Source organism: Sus scrofa, chromosome 2 (genome assembly GCF_054392235.1).
Source record: "Sus scrofa isolate SSC_HxYL_T2T_F1_AM1 chromosome 2, Sscrofa_HxYL_maternal_Yorkshire_Landrace_v2.0, whole genome shotgun sequence".
NCBI classification, from domain to species: Eukaryota; Metazoa; Chordata; class Mammalia; order Artiodactyla; family Suidae; genus Sus; species Sus scrofa.
This window is the reverse complement of record NC_139384.1, coordinates 142,285,477-142,299,847: the sequence shown is the minus strand read 5'-3', so window position 1 is coordinate 142,299,847 and position 14,371 is coordinate 142,285,477. Positions and strand designations below refer to the sequence as shown.

Sequence of the window (14,371 nt, the reverse complement as noted above, 5' to 3'; positions counted from 1 at the left end):
AGAAAACACATACACGAAAACACATATGGGAAGAGTTCTCCTGTGGTGCAACAGGTTAAAGATCCAGCACTGTCAGTGCAATGGCTGGGGTCACTGCTATGGTGTGGGTTCAATCCCTGGCCCAGGAACTTCCACGTGTCTCAGGATGTTCATGTAACAAAACACATATACTAAAAAGTATAAGCTATGCCTTGAGATTGTCAAAATGGAGGAGTTGTATGTTGACAGATGGAGACAAACTGTAGAGTCTAAATGATAAACTGTAATATTACCTTGAAAAATAGGCACCATACATGTACGTTGTAACATGGGTCTTTGTTCATGAGACCCCAACCCCTGTACTCTGTGAGCTACAGATCCCTGCATCCAACTGCCTGTTTTTCTTCTTAACCTGGATATCTAACTAACCCATGGAATTTAACAGGTCCAAAAGAAATTTAATTTTCATTTCTCGAATCTCAATTTTCCTTATCTGGGCAAATGGTTTACAATTTAAACCAAAAACCTGGGCTCATCCATGATTCTACCTATTTCTTTAGTATCCCCTCTCTATTCCTGAACAAACAAGCCTTGTCTTTCCTTCAAAACAGACCCCAAATGTGTACAGCTTTTTCCAGTTTGCCTTCATCTTTTTCCAAATGTTCTGATGGGAACAAAATCCAAATTTTTCCTCCTGCATCTCCTGAGCCCCACAAGATCTAGTCCATAGATGGCCCCACCACAGTGTCTTTCTCTGTAAACATTCTGACTGTGTCCTCTGTGGGCTGCTTCATTTTCACGTTATTCCAGGGAGACTGCAATCCCCCAACTTTTCCATTCCTCAGTGCACAGGTCACTGTTTCAGCTATATCTTCCCTGACCACTCCATCTAACTATCAATGCCCATCCCACCCTTCACTGCTCTCCATCACCTCAACTGGTTTTGTTTCTTCATAGTATTTGTCGTCATCTGTAATAACTTTGCTCCATGTGTTTGCTGGTTTATTTTCTCTCTCCTTGAACCAAGTTCCAGCAAAAAAGGGGTCTTCTTTGTCTTATGTGCCATAGTATACTCAATCTTACTTGCATGAATGAATGAGTGACACATATGATCTTATTCCAAACTAAATCCCCAGGGATGACATGCATATACATACATTTATTTATTTATTTATTTTCTTTTTTTGCCTCACTGTAGCATATGGAAGTTCTCAGGCTAGGGGTCAAATTGGAACTGCAGCTGCCAGCCTATGCCACAGCCACAGCCACAGCAACACCGTGTTCAAGACGCATCTTCAACCTACACCACACCTGGCAGTCAGACCGGATCGTTCAACCCACAGAGCAAGGCCAGGGATCAAACCTGCATCCTCACAGACACTATGTCTTAATCCTCTGGGCCACAGTGGGAACTCTTGACAGAGTTGTTTTAAAAAGATAAACTCTGCAGCCAGTGTCCTGCAGAGGGTCACTGATGTCTAAACTTTCACCGCATTCCTCTCCTATCAATGTTAAATCCAGCATTCATACTCCAAAAATAAGGAATTGGACCCAATCAGAAAATGTGTGATGGTCTTCAGTAATGTAGAAAATATGGAAGATTGGAAAGCAATGAAGGCGCTGCTTTCCTAATCTCAGGGGAAGAGGAAAATTACCCCAACACTCCGTGACTAAGAGGAGCCGGTACCTTGGCTTTTATTTTAAGGACAGCGCTGCTGCCAGCAGTTTGAGGCACATCCAGTGTTGATGCCAGAGGAATGTTTGTGACTGGAGCTTTTTGAAAAAGAAAAAAGATGAGGTTGGGTGGGGGGTGGATAAGTGCTTCCAGCCAGGAAAAGCCAACCCCAGGTCGCTTTTACGTGAGTACACAAACACTCGGCTCAAGACTGTGACTTCTACCTGCAGCTAAAGGTACTTTGGGGTATATTACTCACCTTGAGATTGACAACAAGTCCGTATATACTTCAAATATATATAGTTTTGCTTTCTTTTAAAGACTTATACTAGATTAATATGTATGGAGCTACAACCCAGGGTGTATGAGTCATGCAACTGTAATTACGGGAGGGTGCAGATCGTGTCGCTTGGTCTGTGGCCCTACTTGAACCTACTGCTGTGTTGGATGCACAGGAGGCACTGCCACTTCCTTGCAGGGAAAGTGCATTGAAAGGAATGAATATTGGGCAGCAAAAAAGCAAGGTCCTCTTGAAGGGATAAGATGTCAGAATAAAATGATTTTCTCCTTTTTCCAGTCTTTAATGCCAAGAACTACTTGTACTCTTTCTGTGAGAAATCAACAAAGGGAATCAGGTAATTCAATCCATCTCTGCTCCAAAAAAAAAAAAAAAAAATTAAGTTTTCCTTTGGGCAGATCTGTATTTATTTCCCTCTCTTTTCCTCGACCTGTGTTCAGGTAGGTGCTTAGAGATTATTTCACAAACGCTAGTCTTTCCTCAAAGAACTTTTAATTAAGAATTAACATGCTTAATGAACTAAAAGCAACCAGGAATTCTGCTTTCAGTTCTCAGCTCTTTCAAATTCTCTGTAGCTACAGTATTTTCCCATTTCATTTTTTTATTCCTTTTTTTTATTACTCAAATCAATTTATCACATCTGTAGTTGTATAATGATCATAACAATCTGATTTCACCCATTTCATTTTAAAAAGTCAAAGAAAAACACCTTGAGAAAGAGATTTGTAGCAAATAGGGCAAACTATTAATCCTTTAATTGCATGAAATGATAGCTCAAAGGAATAAGATAAAACACTGTGTTAAAGAGATAAATGAGTAAGAGCCTCAGAAGAGGTATTTTAAAAATATATTTCTACAGCTAAAAAGTGATTCCATCTTTCCCTTAATCTTAACAAGAAATCAAAAATATGTTTGTTTCCAGTCTCTAAAATTATAGATAAAAGTAAATAATCTTTTCCTCACTGAAAAAAAAAAGACATTCTTTGTTCAAATAGAATATTACTAAGAAGCCGAAGCAAGCTGGGTTTTAGCCACCATATTTGAAAGGCTGAGCCATGGAGACTGGCCCATTCCCTCTGTTCTCCATCCTTCAGGGACCTCTGAGGAAGCTTAAAGGGGTGCCTAGTTTTCCATGAAGGACACTGGAAGTCCACAAATTTCTTTCTTTCTTTTTTTTTTTTTTTTGTCTTTTTGCCTTTTCTAGGGCCGCACCCATGGCATATGGAGGTTCCCAGGCTAGGGGTCGAATCGGAGCTGTAGCCGCCTGCCTACGCCAGAGCCACAGCAACGCAGGATCCGAGCCGCGTCTGCAACCTACACCACAGCTCATGGCAACGCCGGATCCTTAACCCACTGAGCAAGGGCAGGGACCGAACCCGCAACCTCATGGTTCCTAGTCGGATTTGTTAACCACTGCGCCATGACGGGAACTCCAAGATCACGATTTTTAACACCACTCATTATCAATGAGAGATTGTGCAACGGGCATATTCCCACATTGTCAATGAGATTCTAATTCACATCAACCACCTTGAACAGCAATCTGGAAATACGCCGTAAAAATCACCAAATACCCATGTCCTTTGACTACCTTCATTTCTCAGACCCTACACTGGCAATACTCTACAAAGATACTAATTAGGCACTATTGAAGATGGTGAAACTCAGAAAAAAATTAATGCATGTATCCAACCATTCAGTTAATACAGAAAAAAGGCCCCTGCAAAAGCTCTTGTTGCTAATAAAGGATGAGAGGACAGAGAATGGCTGAGGGCACCATCTACAGAGGCCGTGAAGAAAGTCTTTAGGTAGCTCCTACCATGTCCTTTACTGAAGGAGGCTTTCCTTTCACTGGAGGCTGTGAATGCTTTAACTGAACCCAATCCAGATATCACATTCTCAAAGAGCACAATGAAAACTGTGTGACAAAAATATGGCAGTTGCTGGCATCATAGTCATTCTACTGGAAATCTTCAGGTAAGGCTACAACCCTGATGTTGGTGGTATTTCCCAGAGAAGAAAAAAGGTCAAAAAACCTAAAACACTTTTCAGGGACTCCCTGTCTTAGCTCTGGATGTGGAGAATCTGTAGCTATTTGAAGCTTTTTGAAGCACTCCTGACATAAGCATTCTGCAAATAAGATTACCCAGGTTCACTTCTCTGTGTTATCACTCCTGTGTAATTCGTATTTTTAATACTGTCTTATTTTAGCTGCCAGAGAAGATATCCCAGCCCATCACCTATGCCTTCAGCCGATGTAATGAGAACAAAGGTGAAGAGTGAGCAGTGCCTTAGCCTAAGGTATGTGTTCCTCTCAAAGGCCAAGGGCAGCCAGGCTCAGCTGCTTCCTCCCACGTGGGGAGGTATTCTCTACCATCATCCTTCAAGGGGCTGGTGTTGATTTGATACAGAAAGAGTCCCTTCCCTGTAGCCTCCAGAAATGTTTAGAAAATCAGACAGTGAAACGATAAGCATCTTGAAATATGAATGAGACCAGAAAAAGGAAAAGAATCCCTGAGGGTGAAGAAAGCAAATGAACTAATAAAGACAAACTTCAGGTTGATGCCTTAGTCTCTGCCTGTCTGTCCTCAGAAGGGGACGAGGAATCAAAAGTTCGTGGACCTGATTGCTTCAGGGGAGGGAGACAAGTGCCCATCAAAGGAAAAGTTCTTTTTAAGTCTACAGCAAAGTCAAACAAAAAAGATATTCTCACGTAATCACTGATTCAAAAGAAAAAAATAAAAACAGGTATAATCAGTGGCATTCATTTTTGTGCTTTTTCAGAAGACCAGCATTTTTAAAAGGTGATCTAATTCAACCTTGGAAGAACTGATTTTTGTAAACAGAAAGTAATTTCATAATCGGATGGCTATTACAGTTACAGAAATTTTAATCCGTCAGAATATAAAGTGGACTGGATTATGGCTTGTACATTAGCACATTCCTGAATAGCTCTCCTTTTCTTTTCTCTGACTTGTTTCTTACTCATTTTATCTTGGGGCTTTGCATATATCTTTATAAGTCAGCTAAGCTCTGTTCTGGAAGAGAACTGAGCATGAGCAAACAAAAACGATTTTCTTTCAATATCTTTTCTCTCTGAAATTCCTTCTTTTCCCTAATAAAAATTGCTCTTACCTTAGGTTGTTTGCAAAGGTAGCGACAAAGTTCTCCAATGTATTGAAACACAGTCACATTATACTTTTTGCAGTCATTCCAAAATTGGCTTGCTGAGAATTTCTTCTTTAGCACACAGGTAGCGCCTTGGAGAAGAAGCATACAAAGGCACGAGGGAAAAACATTCAAGGAAAGAATTAACATCAAACACAAATGATATTTCTCTGTCTAGAACACTGATGCTCACTTTCAAGGCTTTGATTATCCATCAATAGCCACAAAAATCAAGCCCACTTGCAAACATTCATCTTACAGTGCAATAAATCTAAAAAATATTCATGATGCAATTTTGACTACAGATATACTTTTTTTTGCAATATGTGGGATAAAATAAGCAGTCAAAATAAGTAGAAGAGTTTCAAGTATTAGAGCATGAATATAGCTAAGGGTCATCCTTCTTCACAGAGATCATGAATATTCTTTGGACCTTGAATATGTACATTACATTTATTTTTAAAAATCTTAAAGTAGCCTCAATATATTTTGAGGTTGAAAGTTAGTAAGGTAGAGTTAGTAAGAAAGCACCAACAAAAAGATTCATTATATGACTGCAGAACCTAATGTTAACAATCTAATTTTTTTTTTTTTTTTTTGTCTTTTTGCTATTTCTTGGCCGCTCCCGGGGCATATGGAGGTTCCCAGGCTAGGGGTCGAATCGGAGCTGTAGCCACCGGCCTACGCAACAGCCACAGCAACGCGGGATCCGAGCCACGTCTGCAACCTACACCACAGCTCAGGGCAACGCCGGATCGGTAACCCACTGAGCAAGGGCAGGGATCGAACCCGCAACCTTCTTGGTTCCTAGTCGGATCCGTTAACCACTGCGCCACGACGGGAACTCCAACAATCTAATTTTAACAACAATGTCAGTCATTTGAATATGTTCCAAGGAAAGCACTATGATCTTAAAACTCATCTTTAATTATTGTGGGTATTGATCATATCCTAAATATAGTAGTCTAAAAGATTACTTTAGAGTGTTTCAGACACGCATAAATAATGGTCAGTGATAACTATATATTATTTCTGGGCTAGCCAGTAATGTACATGTAATCTCAACATGGTTATAAATGGATTCTGCTCGGTCACCAGCTCTACCAGCTGACATGGTGGGTATTTGGGGGTACACTGTTTGCAAAGAGAGCCTCAGCAATTCTTCCTATGGATTTTTGCCAATCCTTCCTTCAGAGAGTGGGGTCTACCTCCCCACCCCTCAAATCTTAAAACTGCACTGGTTTGTGACTTGGATTGATCAACAAAATACAAGTGAAATGATCTATGTGACCTCTGAGTCTAAGACTTAAGAGCTATGCAGCTTCCACATTCACCCTCTCAGAAGGCTTCCTGCTACCATTTAAGGAGGTGGGGTTGACCACAAAAGGGTGAGCAACCACCTGGAGAGGGAAGCTCTGTCAACACCCAGCTCCAACCACAGGGGCAAATTCCTAGGGCACTGCTCTTTCCACTTCAGGAGTACATTGAAGTATGTCATGAAATTGTACCCTTTTAATAAAGACTATTTTATAACTGTGTACCATGCACAAAATCACTCTGAATCTTACTGAGTTTTGAACTTTATGAACACAAGTTCAAATTATTAGGCATTTTGAAAACTTAGCAAGCAGAGAATAAAAGCTTACCTAACTCAACACATCCACCAATACCCAGCAGAGATCCTGCACTGTGATACAGAGGAAGGGTTATATAAATGACGTCATTGGACGTACAACCAAAAGCCCACAGTCCAGCAGAACTCTTCAGGGCCTGCAGCTGAGTAATCACAGCTGGTTTGGGGAGACCTGGAGAAAAGAAAAGAAAAAAGTGTAACAGAAAGCAAGTCAATGCTAGTATCAAGTACAACAGCAGTGGAAACAAAAATACATCAGAATAGTCTATATGCTTAGTAAAAGAAGCCATACAAATGTTAGTTATAACTGTAATACATTTCTAGAAATTTAGATCTACCCACAAGGATCAAAACTACAAAATCACATAGAGTTTGAGACGCTGGAAGCTTCAAAGAGCCATATCTGCTAGAGGAACGCCAAAAATATACTGTTCTTTCTCTGGTTCACCGTATTTACTAAATAAAGCCAAAGCTATGGTGATGGCAGCACAGGGAGCTAGGAGCCCCACTCTCGGTGACTTCTAGACACTCTTACCAGGGTGAAGCTCAAGTCTACTTTATTGGTCCATCTGCCTTGATGTTTTCTGTCAGACTTTATGCTCCATTTCCATTAACTGGAAGAGACGTGATCTCATGTGCCTGATCTTGCTTATCAACCTAACCAAAAGTTATTATATCTTTTCTAAAGAAGTCTCTGTGGCTCTTCATGATAGCTTGGCCTTTCACAACATGCATCCACATGCATAAAGTCCCTTGCCAAAGCTTCTTGTCAAAGCCAGGTACAAAGCTTTTGAGTGAGACTAGCACCCTTGATTCTTGATAATGCAATGCCTTTCTCTTCTTCATCCAGAGAGTCAAATATTTATGCACTTTTTTGCTCCTAAGACGTTCCCACCTACTGTTCTTCAATCGCCATATTCCCCACTTTCCATATGGTTACTGATCACACGACAACCCAGCTTTAAAAAATAACAACTTTTCAGTTGGAGGTGGGTCAGAAAAAGGATGCTTTATCTAGTTCTTTTCCACTGTGTGCTTCTGTCACTTTAGCAAATGAACTAGTTGTGTTTCCCTTCCTAATTTGGTTACTTTAAGTGAATAATGATCTCATTAATTATTATAAGCCATTTAAGATACTCAGGCTTTCTGATAAAAGAGACAACAGAGAGGAGCCTATCTAACAAGTGAAAAGCGATCAAAGGTCCATGGAGTTTAAAGTTTTAAAGATGGAAAGATGAATCCATAGACCAAACGAAGCTTGTTAAAACTGCAATTTAGAATCCCTTCTTTGAAGAGTTAGAAAGCACATTAACACATTAAAGCCTCTGAGACACCCATCAGTTCAGAAATGTTACTATTAATGGTGTTTCTCAGACTTAAGGGGTCATAAAGTTCCTTTTCAATTTTTATTTCCTTTCTTTGAACACATGAAGAGAAATGCCATGGAACAGGTTTTGAGAAATGCTGTCCTAGATGGTCTCTGAAGTCCTGTGCTCTTCTAACCTTCTGTCACTCCCTGGCATTAAACCTCTTCACATGTCTGCAGATGTGAGGAGACCACTGGGATGTGCTCCACGCACAGAGGGAGTGAAGCTACATCCAGTGAATTGGGGATTAGTAGGAAGAAGGAGGAAGAGATGCTATCAAGAGAATACCAATGTAGGGCAGGGACAAAAAAAAAAAAAATCTGGGGAATTTTGGGATAATTTTGGAAAAAGGAGAGACTCCATAAGACTACGGAGAAGGAAAGATAAAAGGAAAGAGAGATTTGGATGCTGATAGCAACTGGCCCCAGGCACAGTGTGGCAGGCAGTTACATTTTTTTCCCTCCTCTCACCCTTTATGGGCGTGGTTGAATGCAAGGCTGCTCTGTCCAGACTTAAACAGTCTTAATTCTTAGAGATCTGGAGGGACCTAACCAGGTTCAGTGTAACAAGAGAATTGGAACTTGGCAGACTGAACACATGCAAAGACCCTCAAGGCAAAATGGAACTGGAGATGACAGCAACACAATTGGAGAATGGCAGGTGGATGACTGCGGTGACAGACACAACAGACCCGAGAAGAGGAAACGTAGGTGAAGCCTTCAGGAAAGCTGATTTGCACCCACAGAATCCCAGCTATGCCCAGAAACTCCATGCTCAAGCACCTCCCCGCGTGGAACAGCAATGTGGGGCTATATAAACAGGGAGCCACCTGGCAGTTCTGTTTAAGAAGCATTTCCAAGTCCATGATTTTCTTTTCTGCAGAAAGGTTCATTTGTGCTGTATATTTACAGTGAGATCCTGCTGTGTAGCCCTGAGAACTATGTCTAGATACTTACAATGCAGCACAACAATGGGAAAAAAAAAAATGACGCACACATGTATGCGTAACTGGGTCCCCATGCTGTACAGTGGGGAAAAAAAAGTGAGTTGGGGAAATGACAATAAAAAATAAATTAAAAAAAAAAGAACCACAACCATCAGGGTCTTAGTAAGGGAAGCCATAAAACTCTCCTGTTTTTCATCAAGATACCATACAATCTTCCCTGTCAAAGACTTATGAGTGCTACAAAAACTGACCTCAATCCTTTTCTTTCTCAGAGACGCTCTAAGTTTGTTCCTGGCTCCAGAGATATAATATTTTGGTTATCCTTGGGCAAACAGGACTTGGTAGTAGTAAAAATGATTAGGAAAGGTTTGATATCATCCAAAGAGCTCCTTTAAAACCTGCCTGAAAGGGGCTATGAGTAAACGACTTTCACCATTTACCTTTTCAAAGTCCCACTTCTTTAGCTCACTTCCTAACTTGCACCAACACTTTCTTCATTTTCAACATTCCGAGATTTGTGCGTGTGTGAGGATCAAGTGATATTTATGATAATAGGTGACATACTAATATAAATGATCACATTCATGACACTTACAATCACTTAAGTTAGTTGTGGGTTTTGAGTTGCGAAACACTGCCCTATAATAGACAGAGAAATGCTTTTTATTAAAAATGTCAATTAAACTTTTAATGAGGTTCAGTGTGAGACAGGCTGGGACCTGGGACTCTTTACAGGACTGTTTGCATTTGAACAAATGACTCCTTGAATGACAGAATATGGAGAAACTATTAGTGAGTAAAAATAACTACATACAAGCATTACCAGTGCAATTATGAACAATAGGTGCAAAAAGGCCATAAACCAGCAGCTATTTCTGAGGTACTGGGAACAAACTCAGGGTGTTGCCATGATCCCTGCACACAGCACCACCAAGGCAGTGGGCAGACCACCTAAGCCACCTCTGCAACCCCACCAACTGATCCATCCTCATGCTCACCTCATTTAAGGAGCTAGCCCACCCTCCTCCCTCGAGCCAGCGAACAAGCAGCAAGGGTATTGGTTTCTTGCTGTCGCTCCCTTCGACCAGTCCCAGTAAAGGTTTTCCTGAGTTCTTCATCTGGCCTCTTATCAATGTCTAATGATTAGAAATTAATCAATGTCTAATGATTAGAAATTAATTTCTATTGATTAAAGAGTCCAAGACTAGTCCATATAGTCTTAACATATGTGATTTTGTTACATTCTCTGATAGTTTTGTATTTATAAAGCATGACACCTACTGTATGCCCAATTCTGTATGTTATGCTCTGCTCTCTACAAAACCCCGTGTTGCTCAGAACTTTAAGCTAAAAGGAGATGATATTTGTCTAACTTTCCCTGTATAAGATCATTCACGGTCCAAATTTGAAAGAATATCAATAAGTGCTTTTGATATTTCAAAATGCGAAAAATAAAGTTACAACCCCTGACTGCTTCCTTCACACTGGTAGAAGATCTGATATTTTCCAGAAAAGAGGAACCTATGGAAACACCAGAAGGAAGAAAAGTTGAACAAATGCGGGTAACAGGAGAAAATGTATGCTCCTCCAGCTCCCTTTGAACACTTGACTAGCTTTCCCTCTAAGATTCTTGTCTGAGGAAACTAAAGAGCCCAGAAGTAAAAACTGAAAGACACTGATAGTCATGAATCCCCCAGTAAAATGTCCTGGACAATTAAACCAACCAGCCCACAATGCCACTCAGTCACACAAAGCTTCTAGTTAGGATTTCATTTGTGTTGTGTGTGTGTGTGTGTGTGTGTGTGTGTGTGTGTGTGTGTTTTAGTGTTTTCACTTTAAATACAAACAGTCAAAGGTCACAACATATTTGAGGAAATCCTCGGGGGCGGGGGCGGGTAAAGAACAGAGATCAACATAAAACAAAAGATAATGGCCAAGACATGGCAACAACCTAAATGTCCAATGACAGATGAATGGATTAAGATGTGGTATATATGCACAATGGAATACCACTCAGCCATAAAAAAGAACAAAATAATGCCATTTGCAGCAACATGGATGCAACTAGAGATTCTCATACTTAGTTAAGTCAGAAGGAGAAAGACAAATACCAAATGATGTCACTTATATTTGGAATCTAATATATGGAACAAATGAAACCATCTACAGAAAAGAAACAAACTCATGGACATGGAGAACAGACTTGTAGCTGCCAAGAGGGAGGGGGAGAGAGGGGGAGGTACTGGGAGTTTGGGGTTAGTAGAAGCGAACTATTGCATTTGGATGGATAAGCAATGAGAGTCTTCTGAATAGCCCCAGGAACTATATCTGATGACTTGTGACAGAACTTGATGGAGGATAATGTGAAAAAAAGCAAGTATATATAACTGGGTTACTTTGCTGTACAGCAGAAATTGACAGAACACTGTAAATCAAGTATAATAAAAATTTTTTTTAAAAAGGATGTTAGAGAATATAGAGACAAGGTAGAGAGTAGAAATTTAAAAAAAAATATGCTGAGAGATTTGAAACAATGAAGTATTAATAATACAAAAATAGCATTCTACAATATGAGGAATAGTCAGAGAACAGAAGGGCTAAAAGCCAAATCTCTCAAAAAGTAAATGAAAAGGTAAGAGAAAGGAAAACAAGATAGAAAAAATTAGAAAATTAATAAGTCAGCGCACAAGCACCAATCTTTTTTTTTTTTTTTTTTGGCCATGTCTCCAGCTTGTGGAAGTTCCTGGGTCAGAGATCGAACTTGCATCAGAGCAGTGACAATGCTGGATCTTTAACCCACTGGGCTACCAGGGAACTTCAAGAGGGCAAATCTTTTAAAAGTTCAAGTTCCAAAGATAAAAGAACAGACAAATATAATAGAAAAGGGGAATGGGCAGAAAGAAGAGAAATAAAGATGGGAAGAGAAGGGTATGCAGACATTAAAAAAAAAAAAAAACTTTCAAGTACCTAGAATTCTAAGACATGACTTTCTAAACTGAAAAAGACTACAAATTTCCCAGCAAAATGGATAATTCTGGTTCCAATACAAGTCACCATGACATCATATATTGAAGGCTTATAAAAGATGCCAAAAATCCCCAAAAAGAGGAAAGCAAAATAACACCAGGTTGCATATAAAGGAAAAGACATCAGAAAGAAAAGGAAGCCTCAAGTATGTATACTGGAAGACAGAAGATAAAGATGCAATGCCTTCCATCCCCTGCATAAACATCATTTCTAATCTAGTATTCTGAAGACACAATTGGAAAGGTAGATATTTTCAGACATCTGAAGACTTAAAACTTACCTGCTAAATACTCTATCAAATAGTACTGAAAGCGGTGCAGTGAAAAATGAAAAGTAATCCAAGGAAATGAATTTACACTCTAGGACCCAAGGGATCAGAAAAAAAGGAAAGAGCTGAAGGGAATTCTCAGAAGATGGTAAGGAATGAAGCCAGGACAGTAATAGAGCAATATTTCAGGCTGAGATCATAGGGAGGAAAGCTCTGGGACGGGGGTGGCCCAGAACATGAGCTTGAGAGAATACAGGCGAGCGTTCCAATAGCTAAAGCTGAGCTGCTTTTCTGATAAAGGGATGGGTACAAACCAGTTACAGATAAATAGAAAATTAAGCAAGTCAACAAACAAAGAAATAAAAAACCCAACAAATGATTAACTCCAGATTGGGGAGAGTTTTACAAGAAAGGAAATACATATAATTTTTTTATACTTGAGTTCAGCTAGAAATAGTATTTACTAGGGTATGATGCTGATACCAATCAAGCCAAAATTTATGATGAAAAAAATATGAGCGTGATGCTGGGGGGGAAATATCTGCACCAGAGAGAAAGAAATGAGTGGCGGGAGAGGGGTAATGAAAGAAGAGAAAATCTTCATCTTCCATTGTGGAAAATCAGCACATACTTTTTAGTAGGTGCCTATTAAGTATCCAGTAAAATACTGATTCTAGGGGGTGATTACAAAAAGAAAGATTTAAAAATACTGAATGTAATTGGTTTGGGGATGGAGGAATAGAGGGGTACTTTAAAATTTCTAAAACTATTAGGATTTTTCATCTCTGTGCTGTATAATTTTAATACAAATAAATATTAAACAAAAAATTAATAGTGCTTTTGCCTTCAGCCCATTGTGAAAATGTACCAAACACCATGGTTTTAATCTTTAAGAACCAAGGTGTTAATAGTCTACTCTGAACTATTCTCGTCGGGGTGGCGAGGGTATTGGGGGGAGGGGAGGTAGTGAAGATTGTTTTAAGGACCAGAGTCACTTTCTAATTCTTACAAGAGCATAAAGACAAATTGGTCAAGGAAGTTCCCGTCGTGGCGCAGTGGTTAACGAATCCAACTAGGAACCATGAGGTTGCAGGTTCCATCCCTGGCCTTGCTCAGTGAGTTAAGGATCTGGCGTTGCCATGAGCTGTGGTGTAGGTTGCAGACGCAGCTCGGATCCTGCGTTGCTGTGGCTGTGGTGTAGACCGGTAGCTACAGCTCCGTTTTGACCCCTAGCCTGGGAACTTCCATATGCCATGGGTGTGGCCCTCAAAAGGCAAAAAGACAAAAAAAAAAAAAAAAAAAAAGACAAATTGGTCAAGTACTGTCTATTGCAAGTTTTCAAAGTACATAATTTCCAAAATGTTATTCTTTCAATGTCCAAAGTCAGACAGAATTGATGCTGACCGCTTGATTCGTGTTAGCATTTTCTAGTTCATTTATCAAAGCTGCTCTAAACAGAGTAAAAAAAAAAACCCATAATCTACTCTCCAGTCTAAAAGTGACCACGGTTATGCTCCAAATAGAAAAGAAAAAAAGAGGAGTTCCCGTCGTGGCGCAGTGGTTAACGAATCCGACTAGGAACCATGAGGTTGCGGGTTCGATCCCTGCCCTTGCTCAGTGGGTTACCGATCCGGCGTTGCCGTGAGCTGTGGTGTAGGTTGCAGACGCGGCTCGGATCCCGAGTTGCTGTGGCTCTGGCATAGGCTGGCAGCTACAGCTCCGATTGGACCCCTAGCCTGGGAAACTCCATATGCCGCGGGAGTGGCCCAAGAAATAGCAAAAAGACAAAAAAAAAAAAAAAAAAAAAAAAAGAGAGAAAGGAAAAAGTAAGAAAACTTTACTTATGTAACCATAGTTTTGCTTACAGTACTACCTGTACATAAGAAGTTAGTAGCAGGAGTTCCCATCGTGGCTCAGTAGAAATGAATCCAACTAGGAACCATGAGGTTGCAGGTTCGATCCCTAGCCTTGCTCAGTGGTTAGGGATCAGGTGTTGCCGTGAGCTGTGGT

At 40.2% G+C, this 14,371-nt stretch overlaps 1 protein-coding gene across 17 annotated transcripts in view; it reads right to left on the bottom strand.

Moving 5' to 3' along the window:
* Positions 1 to 14,371, bottom strand: part of SLC27A6 (solute carrier family 27 member 6) — a 98,425-nt gene that overhangs the window by 70,669 nt on the left and 13,385 nt on the right. For 16 of the 17 annotated variants that reach the window (XR_014838734.1, XR_014838728.1, XR_014838732.1 and 13 more), the window contains 2 exons: positions 6,767 to 6,925; positions 5,088 to 5,212 (listed from right to left, as the gene is read on the bottom strand). Coding sequence is in view for 3 of the 17 variants with exons in the window: in XM_085014450.1 (XP_084870576.1) it covers positions 5,088 to 5,212; positions 6,767 to 6,925 (284 nt within the window). In the remaining 14 variants the exon portion in view is untranslated. Of the gene's footprint in view, positions 1 to 3,109; positions 4,266 to 4,326; positions 5,213 to 6,766; positions 6,926 to 14,371 lie in introns of those variants that run through there. The other variant, XR_014838739.1, reaches the window with a different exon arrangement.